This window comes from Anabrus simplex, chromosome 6 (assembly GCF_040414725.1).
Source record: "Anabrus simplex isolate iqAnaSimp1 chromosome 6, ASM4041472v1, whole genome shotgun sequence".
Classification (NCBI taxonomy): domain Eukaryota; kingdom Metazoa; phylum Arthropoda; class Insecta; order Orthoptera; family Tettigoniidae; genus Anabrus; species Anabrus simplex.
Genome location: NC_090270.1, coordinates 77907091 through 77919996, shown reverse-complemented (window position 1 = coordinate 77919996; position 12906 = coordinate 77907091). Strand labels below are relative to the sequence as shown.

Below are 12906 nucleotides of genomic sequence, written 5' to 3'. Positions count from 1 at the left end.
ACCGAACAATATTGTTAATGCCAATGAAACTGCATTTTTCTTCTTTTTTTTAATGCCAATCCCATCAAACAGACTTGTGGTACTGTACTGTGTTGCAATGCAAATGGAAGCGAGAGAGAGGTATCCTACAGGCTTAATCCACTCAAACTTGTCCCAACCTCATTTATTCACAAAACTTCCCTTTTATTATATGTAAGACTGGTGGCTGGATGTAACGTGCAAGCAAAGTCCATCAAATACAAAGAAGAAAAAGAAGTGGGAGACTTCCTACTTCCTTCCCTCATCATAGGAAAGTTCGATAAGCCACGATGTTTTAAGGGCATCGGATATTTTCCGTGCAAGTACAAGGCATTTAAAATGCATACAGTACAATAATCCAATTAATCCACTTGCAGAGGGGAGCCAGGGGAGCCTTGCCTTTGAATAATTCTTTTTCTTTCATAGCGTGAGGTTATGTTTGCCAGTGAATTATCCAAGGGCATTATTTGAATACTGTAAATGCACCTTGTTGAATACATTTTGGAAATAGTTTTATTTTTTTCATGGCATTTGAAAGTTTTAAACTGTGAAGCAATATTAATTGCATGTAGTAATGTGTATTAGAATATTCTGTGACACAGCAAGGGTTGGCCTTTCTGAATTAAAAGCTGACACTCAATTCAAAATCAAGTAATTGGAAGTCCAATTTCTGCATTCCAAAGACTTTGAATTAACAAGGTTTTACTGTATCGCAAAACTAATATCTGAATTCGCCGGTGTGTCTATTTCAAGTGTTTACATTGCACGAAAATTATCCACCACCGGTCGTGTTACTATCCGAGTAAAAAGAGACCGCGTGTGAGAAGTGTTGTAGACATGGAATGTGACAAACTTAAGTAATTTAGGAGAGGATTCTATTGATGCAAGAGATAACGAATCTTCTGATCTACGGGGAATCAAGCCTATTGCAAGTTCAGATTAATGAAATATCTGTCACGTAAGTAGACGTACTTGCTAATTTTCATGACAAATATATTTCATAGCAGTGATAATGTATTTATATCATCTCAGGCAAAGCAGAGATATTCATAAATTTACATGTTCATATTTACATAAAGACCACGTGGACTTCGCAAAGTGATATGAAATGCTTGTTTATGCCTACGTTACTCTTTTGATGGAAGGAATTTTAGTTAATTTAATATTTTCTTCAAAATGAGCCTTCCTGAAATTTGGGTGCGGGGATTATTCGGCAGTGGGGATTATTCGCGTAAATACAGTGTATCTATTTTATTCTGAAACTAATGTATACTATTCAATTTCAATCTATACCAATAGGTATTTTCAACAAAAACAAATACCAAATTTAATAAATAAACCCAATGGTGCTAGAGCCTCAATAGGCTTTGGTCTACCAAGAGACTGCTGCTCAGTCCCAAGGCCAACAGATCACAAGGTGACCCATAGTCAGCATGACAAATCCTCTTGGACATTATTCTTGGCTTGCTGGACCTGGGCCGCTATGGATCCTCAAATGTTCTCACATAGGCTAAAATCCATGTAAAAAAACCTGATCTGGTCAGGAAACAAACGTAGGGCCTCCAGGTAAGAGGCAGGCTCGCTACTCTAAAACTGCAAGCCTGACACATTTTCAACAATATATATTTATATACGCCTTCAAAAATCCTGTGAATTATTTTGGAAACACTGCCTAAATACTGTGTACTTTTCTTTCTAAAAATTGTGTTAAATTAGTGTGTTTCCAATTTTTCTAGCAATTTTAAGAAGGTACAAGGCTAAACTGGGCAAGGTATTCCTGAAAGAATGTTCTGTTCTTACTTTAAGAACAGAGTTTTCATTCCAGTTTTCCCACTAAATGACAAGTCGTTGGTTGAAGAAAGTTGCTGGAAAACTTTGGTAAACAAGATCTTTAGTGCACATACCTGCAAATACTCTTGCTTCTTCTTTCGCATGATCTCCAGTTTGTGGGCCATCTGCATCTGTCTCATCCTTTCAGCTTCTTCAGCTTGACGGCGAAGTTTCTCTCTGTGTTCCTCACGGAGAGCATCAAGAGCAGCACGAGCATCTTTCACCTGGGTTAACTTATCTTGTAGTCCCTCGTAGTAGACTGTATAAGTCAATAATTACAAAAGGGCAGAAAATCATCATTCCATACGTGTGTGACAAACACTTGAATATTTTAAGACACTGCAGAAGAGCAGGGAATCTAGTACTGATTAGCATAAATTAACCAATATATTTAGATATATCATAGTTTTATTTTACACAAGGACTTAGTAGTTCAGAACGGGGAGAAGCTTTTACACTGCAGGGTAATATAGCCCCTCCAATGGCTTTCTACGATAGAAATCAGGATGGCATTGAAACTCTTGTACACATTCTTGGCTCTTGCCAGTATGGAGATCTTCCGAGGAATACTAGGCATGATATGATCAGGAACAAGAAAGCGTTAGCCACAGCCATCACACACTTCCGTAGTCTACAAGAAAGTCCAATGCATTGGAACAAATGAAAGCAATCGAGTTTACATCCAGGCAATCAATAAGTAAATGAGATCAAGTTTCATCACTGATCCCACAATTTGATTTGAAACGGATAAAGATATGCCACTATTAGCTGATCAACAAGAAAGAAACAAATTACGTATGAGCCCAAAGGTACTTATTTCAAACACATGTACACAGAGACATTTGAATCAGACATATCTTGAAGCATAAAGTCTCCTGCACATGATACTGAAGAGTAGTATGGAAGGAGAAAGTAACAAAAGCAGACCATTACTATCTAATATAAATTAAATAATGCAGGACAAAGGTAGTTGTAATTACTTGGAACTGAAGAGATTATCCATAGAACGGAGTTCACAAAAAGGCACTACAGACCAATGTTTGGACTAAACACTGCAGGAGGAGGCAGAACCTTAAAAAAAAACATAGCTCTAGGGCTTCTGGTGGGCTGCATGAGAGCAATCCCCAAACAGTAATACGTCAGTGTGGGAAGAGGGAGTAACAGAAAGGCAAGACAAGGATAAACATGAAAACAACAGACAAACTCCACATTTTAAAACATTGCTGTCTTCACACAGACAGGCGCTCTCTTCATCAATCTTGGTTCTTCTACGCCTCAATCCTTGACAAGCTCATTCTTGCTCCCCAAAATAAAGATTTTTTTTTTTTTTCCCCCCTTGCTTTACGTTGCTCCGACACAGATAGGTCTTATGGCGACGATGGGATAGGAAAGGCCTAGGAATGGGAAGGAAGCAGCCATGGCCTTAATTGAGGTACAGCCCCAGCATTTGCCTGGTGTGAAAATGGGAAACCACGGAAAACCATCTTCAGGGCTGCCAACAGTGAGGTTCGAACCCACTATCTCCTGGATGCAAGCTCACAGCGGTGTCCCAACATCATTAGGTGAGGAGGCACGTGCACTCAAGGGAGGTTATTCTTGAGAGATCTTCACACACGAAGTAAAAAATAAATGTAGAAGAAGAAAACATAATAATCACAGGAAAATAGAGCAAAAATGATTTTGCATGGAGTGGAAGACATCAAACACAGGCCAAACACAGAAGGATTGAAGGAACGGAATAAGTTAATCTAATATGAAATACAAGGGAGAACAAGCCATCTTGTCTGACCTGTCATTGTGTTTATCCATTTGTTATTTCTTTTGCTCCTTCAACATCATGAGCGTGTCTATAATACCAAGAAGAAATCCGTTGATGAGAGTAAAGTGACTAACAGTTGCTCAAGATTAGTTTCTAAAACCTTGAAAGAATAGCCTTCATTTACAAAGAAATTATTCAATAAATAATGAGTTTTATGCCTATTGAAATTGAGTGGTAAACAACAATAACAACAAGATGCAAGACTCTTAAACCTAACTACAGCAACAGAATTACTTCACTAACTTTAAATGCACACAAAAACAATTTTCTCTATGAAGCAGCAATGGCCACCCTCCACTCAAGCTGCTTCCACAAGCAAGGAGGGCTCACAACTATCTACGATTATTTATACTCAGAGGTGTGTGCTAATTGCCATAACAACTGTCAGCAACATCTACGATACTGTTACTAGCCGTCAGAACGAGCAAGGCATTTTAGAAGAACTGTAATAAACAAGCATGTGTAAAATACTGCAGCTCAACTTTCTTTCTCTTTACTGTGTAACCGTCCTGGCTTCTCCAGCCCTACTAATTTAATATAATATCATTTTACGCGATATCATTTGATATCAAGTTTATCCGCCATCGGCAATTATTTGTAATAACATTTAAGTATAAGTCTCTATGCTAGTAAATATACATTTTGGTTTACAGTTTTATTTAAAACTGTAACCATGGCGCCCAAACATTACATAGAGAAATGGGGAACCATGGAATGTTAATTGTTTCTATTTGCGTGGCAATTTGCGGGCAAGCCACAAATAGTTTATTTAATATTCATGTATCCCAAGTTAATAACTTTCATCTCCCCAAGTGTTTTGACGAGGTGGAACAGTTACAACTGCAAAGGAAGTCCTCCAGCAATTTTTATTTGAAACTGTACTAATTAACAAGGAAGTTATAAAGTATATGCTTATTCTAAGGTAAATCCCTAATTTTATACAGGATTTCCTTCCACTGTTAGTTATAAAATGTAAACATTTCTTTCTATGAACTTACTTCTGTATTTCAACAAAGAACTCACCTCTGCTATCATCCTGCTGTTGAATAAACCGCAGAAGTTGGGAATGCATTGCTGTGATATTCAGGAAGAGTGTCTGCACTGAGCTGTCATTTGCTATGCTCCTTCCACGACTAGAGTTAGATTTCATACGATTCACAAATATCTCCACCTGGGTCTTCAGTGTGGATACAAAATCTTCTATCTGGCTATCCGTCTCACCATTTTGTTGTTTATGCTGGAATTATGAGGAAAGAGATATAATGTTGAGTATGAAAGACTAGTTAGTTAATAAATAAAGTACTGTATAAGAAAAGTATGAACTATGGAGGCTTTATGTGTAATGTACACAAAACAGTGAACAAGTTCATCTACTTGGGAATACTTATTTCAATTGATGGTAGCTGTTCAGAAGAAATCAGGAACGCTAGTAATGGATAGAAACACACTGTCATGATGACTAAAATATGGAAAATCAGGATGACAACAAAACAAACCAAACTCCATCTGGACAATGCCCTGAGATTTCCCATCGCCACATATGCTACAGAAACACAGGCCATTAACAAAGCAGACAGGAACAAAATCAAAGCTTTTGATTTGTCAGGTCCATCACTGGGTCCTAGGAATATCATGGAGTGAATGCTGGACCCACTGCATATGTTGTGAAAAGGCTTCAACTGCAAGACAGGCTCATCAGAAGAATGGACAATGTCTATCTGAGAAACTTTGTAATATATGAAGTCATCTCTTTCAGTTTTGACTCAAATAATTTGTAATTGTTAGGTTCTTCAGTCTAACGAAACTAATTTTGACTAATAAATCTGAAAAAGAAAACATATGGTAACAGTATTAAACTTGAAGAAAAAACAGAAAGAAATAGAATGACATGTTACGTTCTTAAAAGATCATCAGATTCTATCAAATCGGCCTCCTGCAGGATAAAATTCTGGCACCTCAGTGTCTCTGAAAATCGCACACTTATTTTTTAAAGTAGTTAATGCAACATAAAACCTTTAAGGTACAGCCTGAACATTTGCCTGGTGTGAAAATGGGAAGCCACAGAAAACCATCTTCAGGGCTGCTGATGGGATTCAAACGTACTATCTCCCAAATTCAAGCTCACAGCTACGTGAATAACTACAAGGCCAACTCACTTGATCTGTATAACTGAATAGGACGTAACGTTCTTGAGAAAGTCTTTGTGGAACAACCTGGCTTCAGACCACATTGTAACTGCACTGATAAATTTCTTTTCTTATCTTCACAGAAAGAAGTTTCCAAGAAGGCTTAAAAACCTTGACAGTATTTGTGGACCTTACAGCTGCTCGACACTGTAAGGAGACTAGGACTAATCTACACACATCATTGTACAGTTCCTTACAAATCAATTACCATCCTTGTAAAAAAAAAAACATGCTAAGGGACAGAATATTCCAAGTTGTTTTGAGGAACATCAGCTGAACAAGAAAAGTGAATAACAACCTTCCTCAGGGATAAATTCTCGCTCCCTTTTTATTCAACGTGTACACATCAGACTTGCCAGAAACAAAGGTATGGAGGTTCATGTATGCCAGTGACCTTCCGTTGGCTATCAGGCTTAAGTCAATGGAACAAACTGAAGAGTAATGACAAGAAAAATGCCGAAATCATGGCAAAAGCAATCATTAAACTATTGAATTGTGAAGAACCCCAGGAACTTTTAGCAATTAATACAGACACGCCCATCAAAACCCCGCCTGAACTCATAAATCCCAACAATCCGAGAGGTGGAAACAGCACTCAAAGAGTTGAAAAATTATAAGGCATGCGGAGAAGACCAAGTTTTCGCAGAAATGTAGAAATATGCCAGTGATACAGTTCAAACATCCTTACACAAGGCCCTAACAAAAATCTGGATAACAGAAAAGTTCCCTGAACATTGGACCACAGCCATAATCCACCCACTCCACAAAAAAGGAGATAAAAGCAATCCAGATAATTACAGAGGTATCTCTCTCTTAGACTGCACATGCAAGATTTTCTCCAGAATCCTATACAGGAGGATCAGAGAGCAACTAGAGGAAGAATTAGGTGAATACCAAGGAGGCTTCAGACCTTGGAGAAGCTGTGCAGAACAAATCATCATTTTAAAGTTATCCATAGCATATTACAAGAAGCAAAACAAACCTCTTGCAATAACCTTCGTGGACTTTAAAAAAAATTACGACTGTATCCATAGACCTTCAATGTTGAAAATATTAAGAAATTTCGGGCTCCATCCAAAATTAATCAAATTGATTGAACTCATCTTAACCAACAATAAATCAAAAGTCAAGTTCAGAGGGGAATTATCTGACCATTCATCATAAAAACAGGCTTAAGACAAGGAGATTGCTTGTCACCACTGCTGTTCAACTGTGCCTTGGAATATATGAGGGAACTGTACAAGAGTAACCCAAAGAACATCTGAACTGGAAGACCCAAAGACAATGCAAGTTTAAATTGCCTAGGTTTTGCCGATGACCTTGCTCTCTTGTCCAACAATATTCAGGAAACCAGACAAGTTATATCACTACAGGAAATAGCACAGAAAATTGGTCTTGGAATATCTTTTGAAAAGACAGTAATCATGTTTACTGACCCACCACTCAAACAAAATTGCCATAGGAATCCAAGAAATCAAAATTGTAGATAAATTTAAATATCTGGGAGAAATCATAACATATATGATCTCAATGAAAAGCCAGCATGGCATAACAGAATAAATAAACTGACCAGAGCACAATATGTCACCAAGAATACCTACAACAAAAAAGGCCTGTCAATAGCAACAAAATTAAAACATTACAAAATAGTCATTCAACCAGAAATAACATACGCAAGCGAAACCATCTTCAAAACAACTAACACTGAACAAATATACAAAATACACAAGATAGAGAGAAGAATCATTAGAACATGCATCAACAAATCATACCAAAAAGATGGACACTGGAGAGTAGCTTCTAATGAAACAGTCTACAAGAAAATAGAACCAGTAATGAGCTCAATCAGAAAGAAACGCATTTCACTTTTTGGACATCTAATCAGGACACCAGAGAACAGGATCATCAGGAGAATAATAGAAAAATTATGGAATAGTAAGTGCAACATTAAGTGGATTACAGAAATCAAAGAAGATATGGATGAACTACAAATTACAGTGGAAGACCTAAGAAACAAAACCGACAAAATCAAGAAACTCGCAGATAAACAAACCAGACTGCAAATCAGAATCAACAAACAGACAATAGGAAGGGTGATTTCCGATGAAGAAAGAAAGATAAGATCAGAGAGAATGAAGAAGTAATAATAATAATAATAATGTTATTTGTTTTACTTCCCACTAACTACTCTTTTACGGTTTTCGGAGACGCCGAGGTGCCGGAATTTAGTCCCGCAGGAGTTCTTTTACGTGCCAGTAAATCTACCAACACGAGGCTGACGTATTTGAGCACCTTCAAATACCACCGGACTGAGCCAGGATCGAACCTGCCAAGTTGGGGCCAGAAGGCCAGCACCTTAACCGACTGAGCCACTCAGCCCAGCGAATGAAGAAGTACTGGGCTGACAGGAAACTAAAAAATTCTTTGTATAAAGTTGGCTAGAGTAGTCCAATGAAGGCCATAAAATGTAATAATAAAAAAAATGCAAAAATAAAACACTACAACACAGTTATAAAATCGGAAGCTACATATGCAGCGGAAACACTTTTTCATCTGAATAAACAATCAAAGACTGACAGACTTCAGAAAACTGAAAGGAGGATTGGAAGGACCTGAATAATAAAAAATTTAAAAAAAACATAAAGATGGACAGTGGCAGATAATATCTAACAAAGTTCTGTACAAAGAGCTATAACCCATTACAAATACTATGTGTAACAGGAGACAGGGATTCTTTGTACATAACATGAGAATGCAGGATTCAAGACATGTGAAACAACTAGTACAACACAATCTCTTCTCAAAAAATACCACAACAGGATGTAAATGGATCAGAGAAGTAAGAGAGGATCTGAAGGAAATAGGCCTCACAACAGACGACACCACAAATGAGATAAAACTGAATACAAAACTTTACCCTTATGTGAAACAAACAAACAAACAACACGCATATTTTCAACAGAGGAAAGGGCATGAAGATCGGAGCGTCTGAAGAAGTACTGGAAGGACCGCAAAGCCCAAACAATCCCTTCAAAGAGACCTGAACGATGAACTGACTAAAGTGATCCTATGCGGTCATAAAACAGAAGAAGAAGAAGTACTTTAATAAAGTGACAAACATTTCCACAATACCACATTTACTGACAATTCTAAACCAGGTGTACTCTACATGTTAAAATTCTCCACATTTAATAATGGAAAAAATATTTTAATTTCTGTCATATTTCACACATTTCATTTGACAATATTGGTGACAATTTTCAATCCTGGTTCTTCTTTAGTTTTAAAATAGTCTATGTTGTTTCTTTCTGACCCTTGTGAGCTGCTCTGTTAACGGGCTAATTCAAGGTAGATAGCGTTAGCGTCACACATGCTCATGCTAAAATAAATATAAAATGGTAGAGGATGAGACTGTGAAGCAGACAAGAGAAAAATATGGGGGGCAAGGAGCTGAAGGTGATGTTTGCAAATGACATTGTGGTGTAGGGAGCAAATAGAGTTCCAGATCAACTTGACTTACTGAGTGGGCACGTTGGCAATTATGGAATGAAAATAAGTGAGAAAAGCAAGATAATTGTGTTAATTCGAGCAGGAAAAGAAGGGAAAGTTGAGAGACAAGATATTGAAAATGTGGAAAGCTTCAAGTACTTGGGAAGTAAACTGCTGTAGAATAGAACATGGAGATCAGAAAAAGGATGCATTTTACCAAAGGGCAAGGAATTTAATTTGGAACAAGGAAGTGTAAAGAGCTGATGTATTACTGCCTCATACCAAAATACACAGCAGAGAGATTACAAGTTTTAGTAGTATGATATGAAAGACAAAGGAGAGGGCAAGAAATGAAAATGTCAGAAAAGAAATCATAGTAGAAAAGCTTTCAGACAGAATGGAGAGAAATGAACCGAGTTGGTATGGATATGTTCAGCAAATGGAAGAGGGAAGGGTCCCAAAGTTGATGATTGATGCTAAGATTGAAGGAAGGAAAACATGAGATGATCAAGACTAAGATGGTTGGACTCAATCAAGAACAGCATAATAAGAAGGAACCTAGAGAACTGATGATACTTAAGTAAAGGGTTTAAGGAACCATCTCAAGTTGAAGAGCTAAATTAACATATCACTGTGATTAACTTCATCTTTTTTCTACCCAAATAAACTGCAATTTGAAATTATTAATTCCTCCCTCACTTAGAGCAATATTTAACATAAATAATACTTAAATAAACTTACAGATTTATTGGCAATGGCTTGTGGGCTCGATATATTGGTCGGAGCAGACGGCTGCTGACTTAATGGGCTACCAACTCTATCCCTTTCAGAACTATGTACAGCTTGGTCGGCCGAGTCTTCTTGACGCCGTTTTTCCCAAAGGGAGCGATTCAAATATCGGGCTAATTCTGGATCAATATCTTCATCCTGTGGACCAGGACTACTATCCTGTAAACATTTATATTGCTCAATACAATAAGAAAGGCACAGTTGATCTTATATTATCCACAGTGCTAAATTTGCTACGTTCAGTCATTTTAAATTTCTTAATGTCATTTTTTACAACTGCAAACAGGTTAAGGCTCATTCAAAATGAACATTAAATAAAAATGCAATGTAAACATGAAACCTAGCACATATCCATTTTATACTAAATTATTTTGGTTGTAGTCATTTTGAATGACTGAAAAATGACTATATCCTCTCAGTTTCATTGTGAAAGAGCCTGAATTAAAATGATTAAAGTCTAATACTGTTGTACATTACTGAACAATGTTTTATACAAGTCCCAGACTTACGTTGTTAGATCCAGAAAAACCCCATTGAAGTACCCTCCTGTAACAGCATTTGATTATCACCAATGTTTACATACCAATGTATGTAATTATGATAGGTTGTTATGTGATCCTATATGGAAGGCATCAGTGCTACTGTCAATTCAGAAGTGCTCAGGTCACGTTCAATAAACATAGTTACAGAACAAACTTTTCAGCTCTATATATTTATATATTACAGGAGCCTAATTTAATTTTACTTTTCAGCTCTAAGATTTATTCTGAACTAAGTGTGGCAAGCAATACTTTATGAAGACAATTACTCTGAAAACCTATCTTGTACATAAACATCTTGAGGATCTTACAGTACTACACAAAACATAAATTTTCCAATTTACTGTTGTTATGAAATAAAGTTAATACCACAAAAAATTGACAAATAATTATGTTAAAACCTGATAAAAGATCTATGGTATGTACTTATTTATACAAGAAGCTCCTGCATTTGAAAAGTTGTGCACAACTAAAATGATATCTATGAAAAGAAAAATATATTATTGGAAACCTTTGTCCTGCTTATCTGTGAACAATTTATTAATAAAAACGAGTTTCGCTACCGACATTCTAGAACAAGATCCACCCTTCCTTCAAAACCCTCCTCCCGTGACTCACCATGTCCCTCCCCCTTCACCCCCCCCCCCCCCCCCCACCATTTCTCCACCCAACCGCATCAGCACAGATACACGGTAAGCCACACACAAGCTTAGTTGTCAATGTGACTTGAGACTGACAAGGTCATTTCCATTCAAGACAACAACTTTTATTTACAATTAAGTTAGAGTTTTCTTTCCTTACATTATTTTTTTGACTCACTTTTCATCCACTCATAATTCCTTTTCTCGTTACAGATGTTACAAAAGTTTTAATCCATGGTATTGACGATCTCACTACACTGCCTAGCACAGTGTTTACAATATTAACACTCAGCAAGTTTTATTTGTCAATCAAGAACGACCCATCAGACGAGAGGACTTTGTACCTCAATATGTTTTAAATTCATTAATCATGATCACTGTCTTTTCACTTCATCAAGATTTTTAATTTGTTTGTGTTATGTAATAATTGTTCTGCTGCTGAAGATGGCCTTGAGAATAGGCTGAAACATGTATAGACTTTGTTCCATTTAACAGACGAGTTGAATTGTATTGATAAGGAGGATTTTATAAATACTTTTATTTGTAAAGTGACAACTGTCAATACGGAATGAGATTTATAACTTGCAATGTAAAAAAAACACACACACACAAAATCACTGCATATATTCTGATTAAACAAACTAATGGGACTAGTTTCAACCGTAAGAACGAAGGTGGTTTGAAAAGTCCGTGCAAAGTCCGAGAGATGGCACCACCGGCGCGTATCGAGGTCATGTTTAGTTAGTAGCATCTCTTGAATGAACGCACACCAAGTTTCAGCCATATTAGTCTATTTCTTTTGTGTCTGGCATTCGTGTGAATCAAGGAAGTAGAGTGATTTTCAAGAAATGGACGAAAAAGAATTTTATGTGGTGAGTAAACATTACTTTATGAAAGGCAAAACGCCTCAGGAGACTAAAGAGAAACTTGATAAACATTATGGTGACTCTGCACCTTCGATTAGAACAGTTTATAAGTGGTTTCAAAATTTTCGGACTAGCCGTATGGGCACAAGTGACGCTGAACGTTCTGCACGGCCTGTGGAGGTTACGAATCCAGAAATCATTGATCAAATCCATGATATGGTGATGGATGACAGAAAAGTTAAGGTGCGTGAGATTAGTGCTGTGGGCATCTTGACTGAACGGGTACATAATTGGTCATGAGAAAGGGATAATCCCCATCGACCATCTGGAAAAGGGTAAAACTATTACAGGTGCATATTATTCATCATTATTGGACTGTTTGAAAACCGAGCTGCAAGAAAAACGCCCGCGATTGGTCCACAAGAAAGTCCTTTTCCATCACAACAACGCACCAGCACACACCTCAACAGTTGTGGTCGCAAAATTAATGGAAATAGGATTCCACCTCATTTCACATCCACCCTATTCTCCAGACTTGGCTCCTCAGACTATTGAGGAGGTGATTGCAATGGATATTTTGCAGACATGGACAAAACCTATTATTCGGAAGGGATCAACAAACTAGAACATTGTTGGACGAAGTGTATAAGCCTAAAAGGAGACTATGTCAAAAAATAAAAAAGGTTTACCCCAAACACGTAAGTAGTTTTTATTTTTGCACAGACTTTT

The 12906-nt window shown here is 37.1% G+C and overlaps 1 protein-coding gene across 2 annotated transcripts in view; it reads right to left on the bottom strand.

The window, feature by feature from the left end:
• Nucleotides 1–12906, bottom strand: part of Hrs (Hepatocyte growth factor regulated tyrosine kinase substrate) — a 158005-nt gene that overhangs the window by 36993 nt on the left and 108106 nt on the right. For both annotated transcript variants that reach the window (XM_067149828.2, XM_067149827.2), the window contains 3 exons: nt 10084–10290; nt 4691–4904; nt 1923–2107 (listed from right to left, as the gene is read on the bottom strand). In XM_067149828.2, coding sequence (XP_067005929.2) covers nt 1923–2107; nt 4691–4904; nt 10084–10290 — 606 coding nt within the window. The remainder of the gene's footprint in view (nt 1–1922; nt 2108–4690; nt 4905–10083; nt 10291–12906) is intronic.